The sequence below is a fragment of the Acanthochromis polyacanthus genome, chromosome 20 (genome assembly GCF_021347895.1).
Source record: "Acanthochromis polyacanthus isolate Apoly-LR-REF ecotype Palm Island chromosome 20, KAUST_Apoly_ChrSc, whole genome shotgun sequence".
NCBI lineage: Eukaryota > Metazoa > Chordata > Actinopteri > Pomacentridae > Acanthochromis > Acanthochromis polyacanthus.
In genome coordinates, this window is record NC_067132.1 from 21,622,051 (window position 1) to 21,642,876 (window position 20,826).

Consider the following 20,826-nt stretch of genomic DNA (forward strand, 5'->3'; position numbering starts at 1 on the left):
AGAGGCTTCTTGGTCAGCTCATGAAATGTAACCAAGACTACAGCTGATGACTTCATTTCATCTGTAGGAAGCTGCTCCGTCAAGGAATGTACTGTAGAACTTGAAGCTTTAGATGGAATAGAAAATTGTACGGTAAGGTTTGAACTTACAACCTGTTTGCAGTGAGTCAATTATTCATTATTATGCTAGAAATAAGCTGTAAATCTTTTTCTTCTTTGGTGGATTGTGACAAGAGTGATCTCTTCCCCTTTGCAATGATGTATTCTCCATATTATACACAAGAAGAATGTCACCTTTGATCCACCATTATGTTTTCCTTGTGCTTATTTAAAAATATGAGATGATGTTATTTCCACCTCACTTTTAGTCTGAGCTATATTTTCAAATTCCTCACTTTGGTTTTATTATGATAAATATTCATCTCTAGACCTGACCATGCATGCTCATAACCAGGTTTACAAATCCTGAATTGACTTATTGGGTTTTCCACCAGTGTGACCTTTAGTGTGACTTTATTGTTAGGGTTAGTAAAGCCAGATAACAAAAAAAAGCTTAACTTGCTTCATAGTGCAGCCCCCAGGACCAAAATTACGTCAATCTCATGGCTGCAGAATTTTTAAGACCTTTGAAAGGAAGTTTTACAGTCATTTTTAAGGATATTTAAGACCTTAATTATATATACATATTGTTTTAAAGACTGAATATAACAAGTTGAGGTGGTGAACATGGATCTCCAGCTTGGACTTACCATTGACGCAGAACTCGTACGGTGCACAGAGCTCGTCTTCAAACAGACAACCTGGAGGGCAGAGAAGGTGGAACAGAAAGGACAGACAATTAAAACACAGCTTAACACATTATTGTAATGTCAACCTGGTTTTTGAAAAAAGAAAAAAAAGAGCAAAATGCAGTATAAAATTAGCCAAATGTCGCAATTTCTAAATATGTCAGCGGTCTATAAAAGTACAGCTTAGGACTACATTAACTCTGGCCGGGGGCTTCGCTGCTAATGGCAGAGCCATCAATCACCAATTAGTGTGACTTCTCCTATCCTGCCTCTGACACTAATACCCCAACTCCATGGGCAACGTTTCCATATATGAATGTTGCATGAATATTAATGAACTTTAACGCTTGGACTAAGAATGGGTGTTCCAGACTAATAAATGAACAGATGGTGGGAGCATTATGAGAGGCTCTTCCCTGTGTTCGTATCTCACACGTGGGAGTTGCAGTGAACAGAGGAGGACTGATTGTTCTGCTCGCTGATCTGCACAGGTGATCCTCCTCTTGTACACATTTCCAGTTAAAAAAAGAAAGAAAAAAAAAGCCTGTGGGGTAAAAAGTCTGCTTGAAGTGTAATTTTCCGTCTTGTATTCTGAGCGCGATCACACATTCAGGGTCAAAATGAACTCAGACAATAGCACGGGTCTTCAGCCAGGAAATGAGCTGCATAGAACATAAGATTTAGGTTTGTTGAATGAGCTCTTGACAGGCTCATACTGCCGAGTTTATGGCGTTTTCAGTGCTGGCAATGTAGAGGAAATCTGCAAACAACTAGGTCAAGCCCCAGCCTTCTTTTTTCGAGTCTCTTTATCTTTGTTATTTCCCTCCCTCTGCTCATCATGCGTGGTGACGAAATTGGATGCAGCCTCTTGGCCCGGTGGCCTCGATGGACAGCGATGAGCAGCTCGTGACCGTGAATGAGGAACAGACTGCGGAGGAGGAGAGGCCTCTGTCAGACTTCTTTAATAATGAGAAGAGATAGGTGGCAGGAAGTCTGTTAATCAATTGGTACATAGAAGGCAGACAATCAGGACAGGTGGAAGAACTTCTCAGGCGTCAAAGTTTGGACAAGTTTCTTCCTCACGAATCTGACATTAGCATCATTATTCTGTTCCGTTATTCTCTTAAAGGCTAATCTGCGTGGGAACCCGATCCTAGAGACACAATGTGCAGCCATTTTGTTTAGCAGTCGAGGGCACATTTCATGAAATTGCGCCTTTCCGAGGTAATGGCTTCAATATGTCAGTAAAATGGCTATTTAATGATGTCGAGCGAGGCATCATCACAGCGCTGTAAGGTCGCTCAGTTCTCTAGAACAAAACTAAAAGACAGAATGTCCTGAGCTACAGAGAAGCAACTTACTGCTCCAAAACTGAACGGCTTTTCCAAGTCATTGTACCTGAGTGTTATGCTGCTACACAGCCACTACATCCTTCATTTTAACGTGCCGATTATGGACTAAAAGATTCCATAACAATATATAATATTTTGTGGGGTTTTTTCTAGTTAGATTTGCAAGAAACTGCAACTATAACTCTAAAGTTCTGCTGCTAGTTAAAAGTTGCACCTCAACTTGACTATTTTAGCTCATTTTCAACTGATGTGAAGCTGAAATAATTACTTGATTGCTCAATTAAAAGGAAATTAATCAGCAACTATGGACAACTGATTGACAATTAAAGTTTGTTTGCAGGCAAAATTAACTGGTAAAAGCTTCTAAATTGTGAGAATGTGCTGCCCTAAATATATAACGATCCAGTTTTAACAGACCCAGTACATTTAGGTTTTGAAATGGCTAGAAAAAACAGTGACTGCTTTTACAGAGACATGAGTAATGCAGCTGGAATTGGGTTTTTTCAAGTATCCTGTTTTTGTGCAAACATCATATTTCAATTTCATAAAACCTGGATAAGGCCTTTCATCAGTTTTGAGAAACCTGATTGTGTTAGTAGGATACCTTTGCAAGAAATCAGGACGTACGCAACAGCATCCTGCTAACATCCTCAGGCTTCTCAAAACTGAAGTGAATCATAGTTTTGTTCAGGATACTTCGACAGAACAAATATGCAGGTTTGATTTACTCTTCTGCAAACTCCAGCCAAGCAATATTCCCCATGATTAACCAGTCTGTACAACACTATGATGCTCATTCTGTTGTTTCTTCTGGTTAATGAATGATTCTGAAAAGGATGCCTTGCTTATGCACAAATTTCTTTCCTCTCTGGGTCACTGAACTCCATCATGATGGCCAGTGAGAGCATCAAATCTTCATCCACCGCTTCCTGCGGCACTGGCCGTCCAAGAAAAAGGCGTGTTGAATATTTCCCGTTGGTCTTATCTCTTATTTGCAGGAAATAAGGCGGCTAAGCCAAATCTGCAACACAATGTTAATCGTGAAAGTCCATGTTAAGCCAAAATGGTGTTACTTTCACCATCCTTAGCTAAATTTAAAGTTTAATTTCAGGCACACAGGTACAGAAATGCTGGATTAACCCTCCTGTTGTTCTCACTGACAGGCACCAAAAATATTGTTTCCATGTCTGAAAAAAAAAATTCCAAAAATTCTGCAAAAATAATTCCCCAAATTTCTGTGAATTTGCAAAACCTTCAGGGAGAAAATTCCAATAATTCCTTAAAAGTTTTATCTTAAAAAAAAAAAAATCCCACAAATTATGCAAGAAAATTCTTAATATCTTTAAAATATTTTCTTTAAGAACATTCACGAAAAAAAAAAATCAACCAACCAGACTTTTTTGTGAAACTTCTTATAAAACATTTTTGACATTTCTTTTTTTCCACCAAAAAATGTTCAGAGATCTCCCCAAAAAAATGTTGAAAATGTGGACATCAGAAGTTTCACTGTGAAAATGCAGATTTTTTTTCTCCACAATTTGAAACTTTAAAACAGGTAAATTTTGACTGCATTCATTCTCATTGTTTAACTCCACAAAAGGAGTGTCTACATTTTCTGAGACTGATGCATATTTTAGTCTTGTAGCCAAATATTTTCGCATTTAGTGCATTAAAAACGGGCCAATTTTGACTCGTAGGACAGGGTTAAATTTCTGGTTTGTGTTGTAAACATCACAGATGCCTAAGCAAACAGCACACAATAATCTGTAACTGGGATGATAGCATTTATTTATGTATATACAAATAAAGAGAACCACGTTTCGGTGTGCTCTATGTAAATGGCACATCTCAAATAGGCTCAAAGCTTGAATAAACTTTATATTCCGATATGTAAATCTGCAAAATAACAGATTTTTTTCGACTATTTTTGGTATTGTATAGCCAACACAATTAAATGCACCCCTTAATTTCGCATAAACTGCTTCTAACTCACCAAAACTTTTACATTCAGATTTAAGATGGATACAAATATAAAGTACAAAACTTATCTACAACTGGAGGACTCCTGCAGTTCCTCTTGACCATGCATCTCAGCGCTCCGCAATTAGTGTCAGTCCATTCAGCTTTACCTCCTCATCACTTCCCTGCTTAATGCATCGGGTTCTCTGGGAGGCCTTGTCAGCTCTCAATATTAATTACGACTTTCAACTAATGGCACATCCAGCCAAGCATAGTTAGTCAGACATTATGTGTGTGTGTGCGCGTGAGAGTGCATGTGTGTGATAGGCAGGGACATCGGATTGATAACGGCACATCCCCTTTCTCCGACACCATGCCAGAGATGATTAAAATGGCGCCTTTTAATTAAAATGCAATCGCAGTGGATGCTGCTGATTACCTCGGGCGGGGGGAAAAAAAAAAGAGCGAGCAGCACTCGGCGAGGCTGACGAAGAAAGCTGGAACAAAAATAAAATAAATAAGGTGTCTTGGCTATATCTTAATGAAGCATCCTGACAAAGAATAGCCACATTGTCTTGTTTAATTCTAGGCGTACAAGATAATTTCACAAACAAAACGACCTTTCCAAAGAAGTGCTGCACTCGCTGTTGAGTATCGAGGCTCTGTTGCCATGCCAACCTCATCTCAGATCAATCAGAGCCGCTCATCAATTACAAAACTGACTGTTAGTTCAGTTGAGCATCTCCAAGTACGCTTTCAGAGGGATTTGGAGGATTGACAGAGATAATGTGAGTGTGCTATTTAGCTGATTTTTCACTCAAACAAATGCCAGAAATGCAATAATAATTTTCAGTTAGGACCATCCTTCTATTTAATGTCTTTCTGTTTATTTCTTTATCTTGTGAACAAACATGGAGCAATCCAGGAAAAATGTGTGGCATACATTAAAATTATACTTTCAAATTAAGATTAATTGTTGTAAATACAGCTAAAAAGCTTGGTCATCTATTGTTTTAGTTAATTTGATAGCTGTGGAGCTAGAACTAATGAGTCCTATCATTACTTTTTAATCTAAAGCTTCCTCTTAATTAGTAATTTCATCTATGGTCTATAAATGTGAGCAAACCGTTAAAAAGAAGGCCATTATAAGTTCTCAGAAGCTATCGGACCTATTCAAAGTTGCTACTTTTGCATTATAAATCTCAGAAACATTGATTTCAGTATCATAGAAGACTTATAAAACAAAATAGTCACATCTGAGAAGCCGAAAGTTGGACAGTTTTGTTTGTAAATTACTGAAATGATTATCAGAATGGTTGTTTGTTAATTTTGTCAATTAATTGACTAATTTTTGCAGCCTTAGATCACTGAATTGTTGTTTTTGTGATTTACTCAGCAAAAACGACAAATTCACAGGTTCCAGATTTCAAAATGCAAGGATCAGCTGCTTTTTTCAGTCGCATACTCTATAAAAATTGAATGTGGATGAATTGAAAAGTGTTACATTACCTGGTAATTTCCACCAGAATAATAAAAAGTCATTTTTAGGTCGTATTTTGACATCTCTTCATTTAAGAATCAATAAACCACAAAAGTGACAGACAGATTAATTGATGATGAAAATAATTGCGAGCAGCAGCTCCAGATGAGAGCGAACCACAGGTGTTCTAAATGTGCAGAAGCTTCCCCTCCCAAAATAGACGCTGTGTGACCTAATTTACAAACACAGTATGCAGGGAGAATCCAGAAGGTCAGTGGATGCAGTGAGTCAGTTCAGTTTTTTTTAACAAGATACACTGGTAGTTAATGGTCTGTAGTCACAGGAGAGAGTGAAATGCACAAAACTGCTCCACATTTTAACATTTTTGCTTCAGTCTGTCTGTAGAAATGATATGCAACAAGCTGTGGAGACTTTGCATGAAAAAACACTTCCAGAAATGCATTCAGAAATGGGAACCTGGATCAATTACCTGCTACAGAGATCTCTCCAAGGCCTCTACAAAGAGCAGAGAAACACTTTCCAGTGATGCCCCCTGCCTGCTGAATTACCATCGAGGGCAGCAAGTGCACCTCCTGTATAAGTAAGCAACACACATGTAGAGACACGCACGGCCAAAAACTATTCACCTTGAGCCAAACCCTCACAGCACTCAGGGGCGTGAAACCAGAGAGGAGGGAAAAGCTCATTTAAGGTCAATAAAAGAAAAGTTATTGCATAAGAAATGTTTCTCATTAGAAAATAATATGCCCACATAATCTTTCAGTTAATCTCCACCTGTGCATCATCAGGCCGTTCATTACACATCTCACTGCAGATTTAGCTCTGAAAGATCCTCTTCACATCGTCTCAAACGTTCTGCCGTGATTGGCTGACCTTGCCTGCAACATTAAATACGTCCCGATGAGGCGCAACCCAAGGCTGAACAAGAAGTCAGAGACTTCACTTTCCCTCACAGGTGGTTGGCCGGTGCCGGGATACCATCTGTGATGTCTGAGGGGCCAAGGAGGATGCTGGGAGTCTGGCAGCGAGGACAGCCGCTCCCAGAGCCTGCTGCAGTTAAGGACATATTTCATTCACTCTCTGGGGCCACCAACGTATCTTTTATTATAAATATAAGCTGCGACCAAGGACACCAGACTCATTTTTAATCACACACACCTGCACTGGCAGCCAAAAAAGCCATTTCAGAGCAGTGCAGCGGGTGACAACGGCAATAAAAGCGCAAGTGGAATTGAAAAGGGGAGCGTGGCTGGAGGAGGGACAGCAGAGAGGAACATCACCTGCAAGCAAATTAGCATCAGCTTGACACCATGTCCGCAGATTTAAACAGCTTGTGTCATTACGGCGCTCTCCTGCTAAAATTAAAGATGGCTCCAAGCTTCTCTCTGCTCCAGAAGGCCTGTTCTTGTCAAAAGCTGCACGTCACTTGTCACCAACTGAGCTTTGCTTAGCTTATCATTATCCTCGACATTTTCATACAATCCCCGCACACTTCTCATCTGAACATGACAGGACACTGTTATTACAGTTGTTTGAATAACACTATGACATTCTGTGCATCCACATTTCATGCAGAAACTACCTTTCTTGGGTGAATAATTCACTTTAACACTGCAGAAATACTAAAATTCTACTGGTATGGCTTCCTATTGAATACCCCCTCCACAGAAAATCAGGTTTTTTACCTTGTTAACGTGCCCTTATGGAGTTTTATATGCTAGAAGACAAATCATGAGAGAAATAACTAGTCAATGCCATGGATGAGCATTTCCACTATGGAACTGAAGTGTATCTATGACAGTTTTAAAGACATGGATTCAGAATTTCCAAGCAAACCTAAGAAACCAAACCTGTAAATTTGTACGGTGAGGCTATCTGTAACATTATATTTTTTAAAAATCAATCTCTGGTTGTAACAGGTATGGGCTGAATTACTCAAATATTACAGCTCACCGATGTGCAGCAACAGTTAAGTCTTAGGTGAGCTGGTATAATGAGTGACTGGCTTCATAAATCTGCACATTCTAGAGGAAACAACACCTTAAAATCACATTCAGTTCATTTTAAGCCAGGCAGGGATCACTATCATGGACAAAACTTCAAATATATATAACATTATACACAGAGATGACATTTTAGGGGTTTAGTCAGCACATTTTATGTCAAAAAAAGGTCTATTTTGTGAGATGACACTTTGGAAACTGCCTTTAAGTGTTTTCTTGACAAGACTTAGTTGATACCACTCTTATGTTTGTCTCTGGAATATGAAACTACAGCTAGCAGCCGGTTAGCTTAGCTTAGCATAAGCACCAGCTAGCTTGGATCTGTTTTCAAACTTCAGCTGTTGCATGGATTAAATTAAAAAGATGTAACAGATTTTTAAGTGCTCTTTGGAACTGCCTGGAGGTAGATGTAGTATTACATATTTATTCATATTTAACACAAAGTAATCATAGTGTGCAATGAAGAAAAAAAAGAGGGGAAATCAATAGTTTTAGGCTAAAACAACAAAATAACAGTAGGACAATCATCTAATTTTTGCCAAGAGATCAATTAAGTTTCTTTCTGAAACTGTAGAACTTTTTGTTTTGGGCAAACGTAATGCATCAGAGAATAAATCTGAGGGTTCTTAACATGAATAATTAGTAGGAGCTTGCAGCAGGTAGTCGGGGGGCTTTGAGGTCACTTTGACAGAAGAAAGGACCTGACGTGAAACCACCTGACGTCCACAGGAGTGTAACCAAACACAATTCTCCAAGAATTCCCAGGCACGCAGGTCACTCTCAGTCACTCAGTTGCCAGCTCCAGGCGACAGCCCAGACAACGGCCATGAATTAAAGATGGCAGCATCACTGCTGCAACCGAGGGCCCAGAAATAGGCCAGCTTGACCTTTTCTCTGACCTGCAGTGAGTGATTCAGACGTTTGATTTTCTCCCCTCTTTTAAGGTGTGATTGGGTGGTGAAGTGCAGAACCAGAGCGAGTCCAACAGTGAAGCGTCCTCTTTCTGAAGTGCTGAAGAGCCCCAAAGTAAATCAACACAACGTGGCCCAGGGGGAAATCTATAGCTACAGATGAAGATAAAGGTTTGTCCTCACCGCCCCATAACGTTTGACTTTACTTTCCTGCAGGTGTGAAGCCAGAAGAGATGCAAATACCAGAAAAAAAAAAAACATTTTTGTTGAGCTCAAGTCATTTTTTGTGGCCGTTTGGTAATTTCATAGCTACAGATAAAATGCTCAGCTCTACTACCTGTGGAATCAGGTATCTTCAGTCGCAAATAGGAACATTTTGGTACCCACTGTGCCATGAACCTGTCTCCATGCTTTTATCTGGTCAGGGCACTTCTCATCACTAATGAACAGGCAGTTTTTATGACTTGGGTATCTTACTAAAATGACACAAAACCCATTTTAAAACCTTGCATTTTTGATATTTTATGTTTTTATGTAGTACAGATTTTTAAAAACAGAGCACTGGTGTCAACTCAGTCATTCTCACCAATAATGTCAATAAAATGGCATTATGAAGCTCTTTTTTAGCTGCACTGAAGTTTAGGAAGCGGTTTGCTACATGAACATGATTCAAGGTAAAAAAAACTGAATAATTCTGATTCCTGTCCTCATGATTTTTTTAGTACAACTATATGGCAACTGACCTTCCATCTTTTGTTGTGAGCATCACCAAAACCGTTCTTATGACTATGAATTATAATCACCCAATGGTCAACATGAGACTTCCCAAAGTAAGTGAAAGTTATATTCAGGTGAGTTAAGTAGTTTCAGTACAATGTGTATGTTAAACTCTCGCATCAATTGTTAATTTGAGCCCTAAAAATATATCTCTGTGCATCAAAGTCACATATCTAGAATCGTTTCTCATACAAAGAATCCTCTCCTGCTTTAAAATGACTGAGATATAACACTACAGTGTTGTTTCCTTTTGAATGTGCAGAACTACACTATTAATAAAAAAAAAAAAGAATTAGAAAAACCACAATATTCTGACAGCTGAGGTACCAAAAAAAACTCCATCTAATGAAAATACACTACTTTTCCTTAATTAAAATACATGATTTATCCCTAATTTAACATGAAATCATGTGAGTTTTTGGGCGTTTCAGTGTCTAATGAAATATATTTACCTGTGTAAATATAATTATTTAATATATCATGATAACATAAATAGATTAAGGTTAAACAGGTAAAATTTCTGTAATCTGTGTAACATCAGAGAAGCAATGCTTTTTTTTCCTGTTAAGTAATTGTAGGAAACAGATGCTTCTATTACAGAAAAATGAATTAGTTGTGAAACTATAATATATTTGCAAATGTATTTTAACTGTCTTATGTTAAGAAAAACACAATTTCTCTTTTTTAAAAACAAGGTAATGTCATGGTTACTCACAGTTACGGGTTTGTAATGTTACTTTACATTGTAAATTCCAGTCTACTTTTGAATTTTATTGATTTTTTTGCATTTTTTTTTCAAGATATCATGTGATATCTATCAAGTTAACAAGGTCAAAAAAGCTAGGTATTGATTATGTCTTATCTTGGAATGGATTTCTTAGGGTAAGATGCTATTTCAACCTTTCCTATATTAAGTTTTAGCCATTTAGGGGCAATAAAACAATGCAAATTAAAAATGCAATACTAAGAAACTATAAGGTAATGTATATAAGCTACATATTGTGGGTTTATGTGAGGATATTTCCCTAAACCAGCTGCCCTCCATGGCTTAAAACAATGCTCAAGAGAGGGGAGCGTGAAAAATGCCCCTAATGTACTTCACAAATGACAGCAGTGATATCAATTAGTCACACAAATAGGAAAATAGGGTTTCATAATCTCTCCATTGCATTGCCTCTCTCTCAGAGTCATTTTCTTCCCCTGCTGCACTGAGAAATGGTCAGGAGTATTAATCAGCATCACCCAAAGACGAAGCAGGCACATTACGGCTTTAATCACAGCCAAGATAGTATAGATTAATTCCTGTGCTCAACTCACAGCTTTCAGAATCCTCATTACTGTGTTATTGTCCTCATTATAAATCTTGGCTCTGCAACACACAGGTGACCTTCAGACTGACCCCTTTACCAACACCACTTAATTTGAACCTCCAAACGGTCGTGGAAAGGCCTAACAGAGCTGTCCGCTCCTCCTTTAACAACCCGAGGATGTTTTTCACACTCGGTGTCACGAGGCGGTGAAGCTCAGGTGCATTCAGAGGTGAGAAAGCGCATGAAGGAGCACATTCTTTGCACTGTCACGAGCAAGAAGTGGGAAAACTGTTTTATCAGCATAGTAGTGTAAATGCATCATGTTCTCACACCTAACAAGCCTCAGAGGAATATGAAAATACTAATTAATTTTAGAGTGCTCAAGAAGAAAAGACATTTTCCTTGTCTCTCTGATGGAACTCTTCCTCCTCCTTGACCCAGAATATTTCCTGGGTTCACCTTGAACCGAGTCAGGAATGAGACCGATTGCCACGACACGACGGTTCGACAATTCTGACGTGTGTCGGCACAGAAACAGCCAGCCGCTTTGCTCCCAACACACCCCTCTGAGCATCTGTTGAATCACAAAGAAACACTGCACCTCGCCTGTTATCACACCAACCATGGCAGCATCCCAAGCCATGAGCCTGCTTTGTGTCGTTTCTGCTGAAAATCAGCGCTCACACGTTCAAGGCTGCAACTTTGAAATGAACTAAAAGCTAAAAAAAAAAAACAATTTTCCCTTGCAATCAGAAAAACAGCAGCACTTGAATAGCTTATCAGGCTGCGATTCATTTCATCCAGAGCCGCCGAAAACAAGAGTTCAGCAGCTGTATGTGGGTTCAGAGCAGCTGAGGAGAACACTGCACGCTGTTTATTAGCACAGATCAATAGGCATATATTACATTCAACAACAGATGATGGTAGAAAATCTTAATGTTCAATCAATTGCACTCGTATTGAATTGTGCAGCTGCTGAGATTATCAATTTTGAAAAACAGGCTTTGCAAATAACACACCAAATGCTCACTTAACCATCATGGACTGCCATGTGCACACAGAGGGGGATGTACTGCACAATAAAACCCCGTCCAACAAATAGTTTGCCATTTATTGGATGAGTCTACGTCGTTGGTGAATTTGAGAAAGTCTCCTCATCCGACATGTCAATAAAGTCTGAACTGAAGGTCGATGCTAGCTGCTTCAAGCTGACCCTCTAGCAGATCAGTCACGATGACTCAGACGTCCTGAGAGAAAAGGAAAACGCACCGTGACCTTTACTGAGAGTGTGCGAGACATCACAGCAGGTCTGTATTAGTTTGGCAGTCCTATTAGTTCTTATCCTTGGACAGGTTTTTACTTTAATTATAATTTGAGGACCGAGTTTTAGAAATGGAGTTTTCATTATTCAAAAATGTCTCTGCTTTTACTGCATGAGGAATGTGTTGAAAGCATATTCATATAGTGTCTGAATGGAGAAGTTTCGCTGCTTTGATCCAGGCGGCTGTATCTCAACAACTACAGGATGAATTGCCATGAAACTGTAGAAACTTTCTGCCATCCTCAGGGTCGAACTTTTAATGTGTTTAATGATTTCATTATAGCCTAGCCGCGCTAGACAACCCACGGCAACGAATTTAATTCTCTGCCAGGGTGGGTCTAGTTACCCTCCATAAGGCTCGAGGTTGGATTCTCCTAAAACTGGCCGGACGAATCACCATGAAGTGTAGAGTCAGAAGGCGGGCGTAACGAAGTGACGACAGAGGTGCGACGATTCTGACAGAAACAACCGGAGCACAATAAACAGTTATCTTTCGACTCGGCTTTGGCCACAGCCCTTAAAGATTTGAAGCTAAAATTCAACTTGAAAGATAAACAAAGGATGGCACTGAAGTGTTTCATTTAGAAGAAAGACGTATTTGGACTTATGCTGACGGGATACGGCAAATCCTTAATATACCAGTTGGCTCCGCTGGTTGGGAAGCTAATGGGACTTAGCCACAATCCGGCGCTCTAGGAACTACGTCAGCCTATTCGTTGCGCTGATTGGTTGTATACCTACCCAATTGCTGCAGAGTGACTTGATAGACAACCTTTTAGCCCGCCTCCCTCCCTGTCGAGCGTGCCTAGACCCTTGCGTCTTCAGAGCATGGGTCTACCGCGGCTAGGCTAATTTCATTCAGCATCGGTTCTGCTTTGTGTTTATAGCTAAATACCAAATGTTAACATTCCAAATGACACTAAACATGATAAACATTAGCATGTTACCATTTTCACAATGAGCATGAAGCAACTGAGAAGAGCCTTGCCATTTCAACTCTTTGTTCTCCATAATTTATGCTGTTATTTTGTCATTGTTCCAAAATAACCGGAGCCTCTTTCAGACTGCTTCCTGTTAATCTGACAGCATCTGAAGGTGTTAGCTTCTGTCTGAATGAGCACTCTGGTCACTTTTCTGTAAATTTGTAACCTAGTAACATTTCCAAATCATGTTCAACATGGCAGAAGTCTGAACTGCATGCAATTGCACAAGCAAGATACTTGGAGTTATGTGAACCAATTTGGGGAAGGCTTTTTCCACAAGTCAGCACTAATGTTGCTCTAAAAATATCACAAAGTCACAGTTGCTGTGCCAAAATCACTGTTCGCGTCACTTTGCCCTACAATTTCACATCAATTACAAACTAAAAGGTCCATAAAAATACAACTTTATCACTGCGAAGGTCAGATTGAGACTCTGGGTTTTAGATTAGATTAGTTTGTTGCTTCCGGCTGTTTGGCGAAGTTGTTTCTCTAAGTTTATTAAATACCTGCAGCATCAGACAGCAGCAGGAGTTCTATAAGAATTGCTCGCATCTACGCACATGGAGCAACACCAGAAACGTCACTGAATACTCGTAATTATAAATTATTCCTCATGTGAAGACAGGGTCAGTCAGAATAACAGCACCTTTCTTCACTCTAGACAGGTGAGCTGTCACAAACAGAATCACTGTTTAGGAGCTGCAGTTAAATAATTTATTACATACCAGATTCAGCTTGGTCTTTATCTCATTTGTATAATTTTCTGCCTTTTGTTTTACTTGATGAATTTTCCAGTTTTGCATGTATGGCAAATATTGTAGACACACCACAGCTCTCTGAATGACATCATTAAAGTGTAAAAGTGACCTGGATATCTGAATGACAGAATGATGCCACTTTACTAAATTGATGAAGGCAACACTGTTAGATGTTCTGTCTGACAAGGACTTAAATGTGCATCTTTTTCCTGATTTGTCTTCATCAACATAGTCTGGATTTAAAGAAGAGTGTAGCTATACCTTGCATTTTCATACATTTCCGAACATAAGTTTAGACTCACTAAAAATGTCCAAAATGCTCAGCAAATCGTCATCATCTGCGAACTACAGCGTCCCTACTCCCAGGACAAGCAGTTCTGAAATCACTAATACCCTGGAAGAGCCCAGGAGTGTCCTAGCAACACAGGAAATAATACGACCAAACAAACCACGTAACATATAGGATGAATACAGCCCACTTCCACTGTGACAAGATGTCTAATTCACCTGAAAATACCCCATGTTCATAATCCACACTGTAGTAAAATATCTATCCTCATATCGCTGCACATTTCAATTCCCTCAGATGATTTATAACCACTATAAGATATTTGATATCTCCACTCAGTCCTGATATCTATGGGATGACAGAGGCCTGTGGCAAAATAGATAGAGCTCAGCAGCCTATGAATCAAATCTAACTTGTCTGGGTATATTAGGCGATGGCTGCTGATAACCAGTCGTAATGAAAAGACCCAGCAGCCCAGCCTCAAAGCACAGCGTCTACATGCACATATTGGAGATAAGTGACCGTGTCACATATCTCTATCATCGATACATTCTGTAATGTGAGTGTAAAAGAGAGTTGTTTCTGTGTAGCTGGTTTAAAGGAGTCTAGACAGAATCCCTTAAAGCCTGTGGTGATCAACGCAATCAATATGCAGCTATTAAGGCCTGAGTTTCCATGTTTAACTCTGTGCTCAGTCTGCTCCTGCAAGATTTGTGTTATCAGAATAGCAGCTGTTTTCTTTTCATTATCAGAAAAGCTATTCATTAATTGTTTTATTAGAATATTATTTCCCCACATTAGTAGATTCAGCACGCTTCTAAAAAGGACATTTTTCTTGCTAACAAAACCCGACCTTGCAGCTGGAGAACGGTTGCATGTCTAGTTAAACTGTGGGATTTTCACTCATCGCTATTGGGATTCAGAGCAACGCCAAAACTCTGCAAACAGAATGGAGATGCTGAATAGAATTTTAACAACAAACCTGATAGCAATACCGATCGCAAGGCACCGGAGTGTTAATGTGCAACAAAGTCAATTTCTGCAAATGTTCCATTGGATAGACTCTCTGCAGTAGTCAATAAATTCATTATTCAAATTATACTTTTTTCTAAATGAGTGTAAACAAGCCATTAACCTTCCTGCACTCTTGAAATAAAGCTTAGAGAAATCTTCTTTCCTCCTTCATCAATTAAAGAAAATGCAATACAGCAAGCCTAGTGCACTTTATGGCATAATTAATGTGCAACAGAGTTGTTAAATTTGTCAAATGCAACTGCTGAATTACATCTTGCTTCAAGGCTGGTTAGTGAGTCACCTCAGGAGGAACATATAAACATGTCGGAAACACGTCAACCCGTCCATGACCTCCTGTTCTTTGGCAAACAAGAGCGTCCTCCAAGAAAAAGACACTCAGACGTCATGATCAAGGTGGCCAAACAGCATGTCACTGGAGGAAATTTAAACATGGAAGTCAGATGTAGCCTATATTATAGAGCTATGGCAGGAAGCAGTGACTACTGGCTTAGAAACAGTAAAAAGGGGGTCTGAAATAATCAAAATGGTTCAAACTGGTGGAAATCTATGATACTTATAAATATTTAGGCTGATTATAACTGCCACAAAAGCTGCATAAGATTCAAAATTCACCTTTTTGTACATTTAAACTATTTTGTTTCAATACAACACTTTTATTTTTAATTACAGACTACAGTTAGACTATAATATATTTCTGTCCACTATCAATATCTATAGTGTATTCTAACTACAGTTTAACACAATTAAATATGAGCTTCAAATGTGTATAAAGCAAACTTTAGTGCATAAATTCCACAGGAGTTGCCTTAGCTGATGCTAAGCTTGTAGCCATTAGCAATAGTTTTTAACACATAAAACACCTGCAATGCTTTTAAAAATTTACTGCCAAAGATAAACGCCAACAGATATTACACTCTGCTTTATAGTTTTAACAAAAGATAAGGAAAAAATTGCAATATATCAACTAAATTAGGTTTCTCACCTCTGTTGTCCACGAAGATAAACTTCCATTCCTCAGTTCATAATGATTATATATATGCTTTCCTTCAGCTCTTACTATTTATATTGTAAATAAATTTTGATGAAATGTGTTAATAATAAATAATTTTAATATTTCACAGTTTAAATGCATTTAAAGGCAGCATTGAAGTCATGTAGGGTTCAAGCTAAGATAGTTAGCTAGTCACTGTTAGCGGAAGTTTAGCTGGATATTTTTTCTATGTTTTCTGTTCAAGGTTTGTGAAATAACAAGTCAAAGTAGCAATTTTTTGATTAACCAAGCTGGATATTTTCTAATTGCAAATACGGCAAGTTCCCAAATTTAACTTTAGCTGAGGCTATCCCCAATGCTAGGTTAGCCGTTCTGTAATGATTTAGCATGCTGTTGTAACAGAAAAGATACATTTCTGTGGCATATTTTATTTGTATAGGGTGAAGTTGACGCCAAAAATGTTAGATTAGAATGTAATGTCTGTTGGCAGTTATTTGAAAATTTGAGGTGGTAACTTCCATTAGTTTATAGTTAAGCTCCAGCTTTAGTTTAGGCTAGCTATGGTAATCTCCAATGCTAGGTTAGCTGTCCTGTGATAATTTGCATGGTATTTTGACAAAAGATATACATTTTTGTGGGACATTTTTATTTTTATATATCTTCAAACTGATGTTAAGTCAGATTCATGTTTTTGACTCATTTTGGAGCAAATATATGTTCCATTTTTTAGCTTTGTAGGCCAGAGTAGCACAGCTTAAACTCCATTTCATGAGTGCAGTTCTTGTGTCTGGATGCAAATTAGTGTCACTCTCACACAAGCATGTGAGCTATGCATGTGAGCATAATAGGTTTGGGCAATTGTTAAAGTGCATTAAGTGCATTAGGAGTTGACTCTACTTCTTAGGCGCTATGAAAAGCCTCATGCATATGGACAAATTCACACCACTGTTTCAGTCTTACAGCAAATAATCGCATAATCAGAGCGTGCAGCTAGAGACTTCTTTTTCCCCGTCTGGCTTTCATGTGCTCCATGCAGGACATAAACACCCACACACAGCACGCTTCATCTCCTTCCCACGCAACATGTCGAACTACATGCATGCCCTGTAGTGCAGCATGTTTTTATTATCACCGTTATTATTGTTGTTATTAAATGTATAGAGAAGTAGCTGCATCACACCGGCACACGTTGATCTAAAGCTTTCCAGTGACATGCATAATCCGCAGTGGGACTCATTAAAAACAATAACCATCCCTAACTCTCAGCCACACTCTGACAATAGAAACCTCTTCCACTCTCACAGAAAAATATACTGAGAATTCAATGAGAGAAATGCACTCTGGGAGTAGGCACTGACTCATTCACAAGTATTTTTAAGCACAAAATAGTCCATTTGCAGGAAGAAAAGCCACATAAAGAAAATGCAACTTCTGGGTTTTGTGTACCTAATGGCCTGTATGAGCAAAGCTTTTATGAATAAATAGGAAAATTGCACATTCATTATAAAAGAACGGACATCCTCCTGTTCTAAATATACAGCATATGATGCATCTCGGTGTCTGTATGAATCATCACAGAACTCGAGTGCCAGCCGGAGACCTATATTCACCTCTTGCTCATGGTAAAGTTTCTGCTGTCGTGTGTTCTGAGAGTTGATCCAGGACCAGTAAGTGTGACTGGAAGTACAAATTGGCTCTTGCAAGTGAGCAGAATCTGCTTTCAACTCACACACACGCGCCGCCGAAGCAGTAAAACGAATCCCTTTAATCTCTCTCTGTCTCAACAAAAGGACACAATTATCACGATGGCTGCTCTGATATATCATACTTTTGGACGTCTGCCACTCTCTTTCAGGGAGTAGCGTCTGAGGCCGGGCTGGAAGAACAAATCAAGGGTAATGAAAATACAACCCAGCCAAGTCTGAAAATGAAACAGGGCCCTATGAACGATGCCCTTTTCCTGAGGAGGCATAGGATAGTATTAAATATTTAACTGGATTTAAAATTGCATGCTCCCTGAGGGGGTATGTGAGTAATTTTTATGGGCATATGAAATGTAATGCATTGTTATATGATGTTTGGGGGGTGGGGGAGGAAGGTGAATTTTCTGATTATTGCAAGTAAGAAGTCTCAACAGGAAACATTTTTTCACCATTAGGCCTGAGAGATTATGTAACTTTTTTTCTGTTAAGATTTCACTGCACCCACCACAGCATCCATGTAAGTTTTAAAGCACATGCAAATACCAGTAATTACAGAGTAAATAGGGATTTTGTAACTTTTGCACAGAGAGTGAATGTTTGTTTGCATGCAGAAGAGACAGGAGAGATGATCCAACACCAATGCAAGAGGTTGAATAGCCTTGAAAGGGGGATATGCATGAGGAAAAAACAGAATAAAACCTACCGAATTTTCTGTCGGCGAGGGCAGGTGAGGAGCAGAGGCTGACCGCCAATGCAGCGAGGAGGACGGGACACCACCGTGGATCCATACCGCTGCTGCCTACAGGCTACACTGGTCCATCGCACCTCCGCTAAAACAGCATGTTTAAGGCCGGACTCTGGTGTCGCCTGCTCGGACTCACACTATTAGAGATGCATGTTGCAGGGAGGGATGAGTGTTTAAAAAAAAAATAGAAGGAAAAACTGGAGGAAAACAGGAGCGGAATTCGCTAAATGGCAACACAATACAGGCGTTGTTTCAGGACCACAAACAGCAACCAGCTTCACGGAGGAGCCCCTCCTAAGTTTCTGACGTCAAACACACACATGGTGAGCAGGAGGATGCGTGCAGCAGCAACACGAGAGGCAAGGATGGATGGACGGATGGATGGATGGAGGAGACAGGAGCAGTAAATGATTACTGCCTGCGAGCCGTGAAGGCAACACGAACAGCGAGAAAAATTAAAGCAGCCTCTCACTGACAGGAAAAGTAATGCTCTGAATGCTAAGGGAAAGAAATCATTTTGGTTGATTTTTTAAGAGGACATGTACTGACAAGTCACAACCTTACACCAAGCTACACAAACAAAAAGAAATAAAAGTCCAGAAAATTTCATATTTGCACCATATTTGCACTTTAAGAATATTTAGAATTTGACATTATATTTTTAACAAAAGTAACAATGCATATTAAAAAAAAAACAAAAACAAAACAACCCTGCTGTATCTGAAAAGGTGTAATTTCCTTCCCCTTTTTGTAGTTGCTTTTTATTTTATTGTCCCATTACTGATGGAAAATAATAGTTTGTAGATGACTGGTAAACCAAAACTCTGAATGTCAAGGAAAATAAATCAGTTATTTTTGTTTGTACTTCATTTTTTTAAGAGCACAGATATAGATAAGTCACATCCTTGTAATACGTTACACAAAGCAAAAAATAGTTGTAACAGTAGCTCTTAATTGCACTCAAAACATGTTGAGAATTTAACATAATTAAATTAACTCAACAAATATAATTTCTAATTTATAAATATAATAAGCATTTACCTTTTTTGTTTCTCTTGATTTTACATTTGCTTTTTCAACTCTTCTTATGTTGCTGTAGTTATTTTCACTAATTACAATTCCTGCCCCTTTTGGATTGTTTCTTCTTTTACTGACCCTGTTTATTGATTGCAAACCAAAAATATAAATAACTGTAAGAAAACACTGTACTTACCTACTGGACTGTTGTTACCTAACTCCATCTCTATCGTGGATCCTACAGTAACCCAAATTATACTCAACAAAAATATAAATGCAACACTTTTGTTTTTGCTCCCATTTTTTATGAGATGAACTCAAAGATCTAAAACATTTTCCACATACACAGGATCACCATTTCTCTCACATATTGCTCACAAATCTGTCTAAATCTGTGATAGTGAGCACTTCTCCTTTGCTGAGATAATCCATCCCACCTCACAGGTGTGTCATATCAAGATGCTGATTAGACACATGATTAGTGCACAGGTGTGCAGACTGCCCACAGTAAAAGGCCACTTGCTGTCTTTAGTTGATTGTAGAGGTCATATTAAAATCTTAGAGCAGTCCAGAAATGTTTAGATGACTGAAAACCTAAAGTTTTCATAATCATTTCAGTTTGTACTTACTCTTTTAAGAACACAGGTGCAGCTGAAAAAGGCACAAAAATTCATCATAAAGGCCCAGTATTACTTAAGACTGTACTAAAACATGTTTAGGATTTAACATAATTACATTTTTTAATGAATAAAGCCACGCTCAACCAAAAGGCTGCTGTATTTGAGTGATTACCATTTCTTCCTGCTTTTTATTTTATTGTTCTCATTATAAATTGCAAAGAAAGAAATACTAATCCTAAAAGTCTCTTTAAAGCTTTATTTTATGTAAAGGTGATTGTGGGAAATGGTGTGTTTTATAATTTGCTAAGTGTGCATATTAAAGAGTTGTATTGGTTCTGAGGAATAGGAAGGTGAAGAGCATCATTACCACGGTGTGACTGTAATGAAACAAAGAAGATAAGTCCAGCTTTATTTTACTTATTACTCATGTGATTGAAACCAAGGATGATCAAGACATAAGGTGATTGATAATCAAAGTACAGACAGTTTTTGATAATAAAGGTACAGATAGTTTTTGACGTTAGCCATAATCAGTAAAGAACATGAGCGAGTTGTATGTGTAGTCTCTAATCTTGCTTTGCAGCGGAGAAGTCATTCCTACGTGAGCGATAATGACAAAACATCAGCTGTGACAGAGGACAGCGGAACAACGCAGCATCGGAAGGGGCGGCCAGCCTTGATAGATAGGGCTGATTTCCAACATGATACCGTAGGTTTCTTCCTGGTCTTATCCACTTTTCCTTTTACTTCCGGTTTTATTATTA

General features: G+C 38.7%; 1 protein-coding gene across 2 annotated transcripts in view; it reads right to left on the minus strand.

The window, feature by feature from the left end:
* Positions 1-18,801, minus strand: part of ptprn2 (protein tyrosine phosphatase receptor type N2) — a 144,529-nt gene extending 125,728 nt beyond the window's left edge. The window contains exons 1-2 of one of the 2 annotated variants that reach the window (XM_051940047.1): positions 18,384-18,801; positions 749-799 (exon numbers count right to left, since the gene is read on the minus strand). In XM_051940047.1, coding sequence (XP_051796007.1) covers positions 749-799; positions 18,384-18,468 — 136 coding nt within the window. In that variant the 5' untranslated portion in view covers positions 18,469-18,801. The remainder of the gene's footprint in view (positions 1-748; positions 800-18,383) is intronic. The other variant, XM_051940046.1, reaches the window with a different exon arrangement.
* Between the last annotated feature and the right edge of the window lie 2,025 nt (positions 18,802-20,826).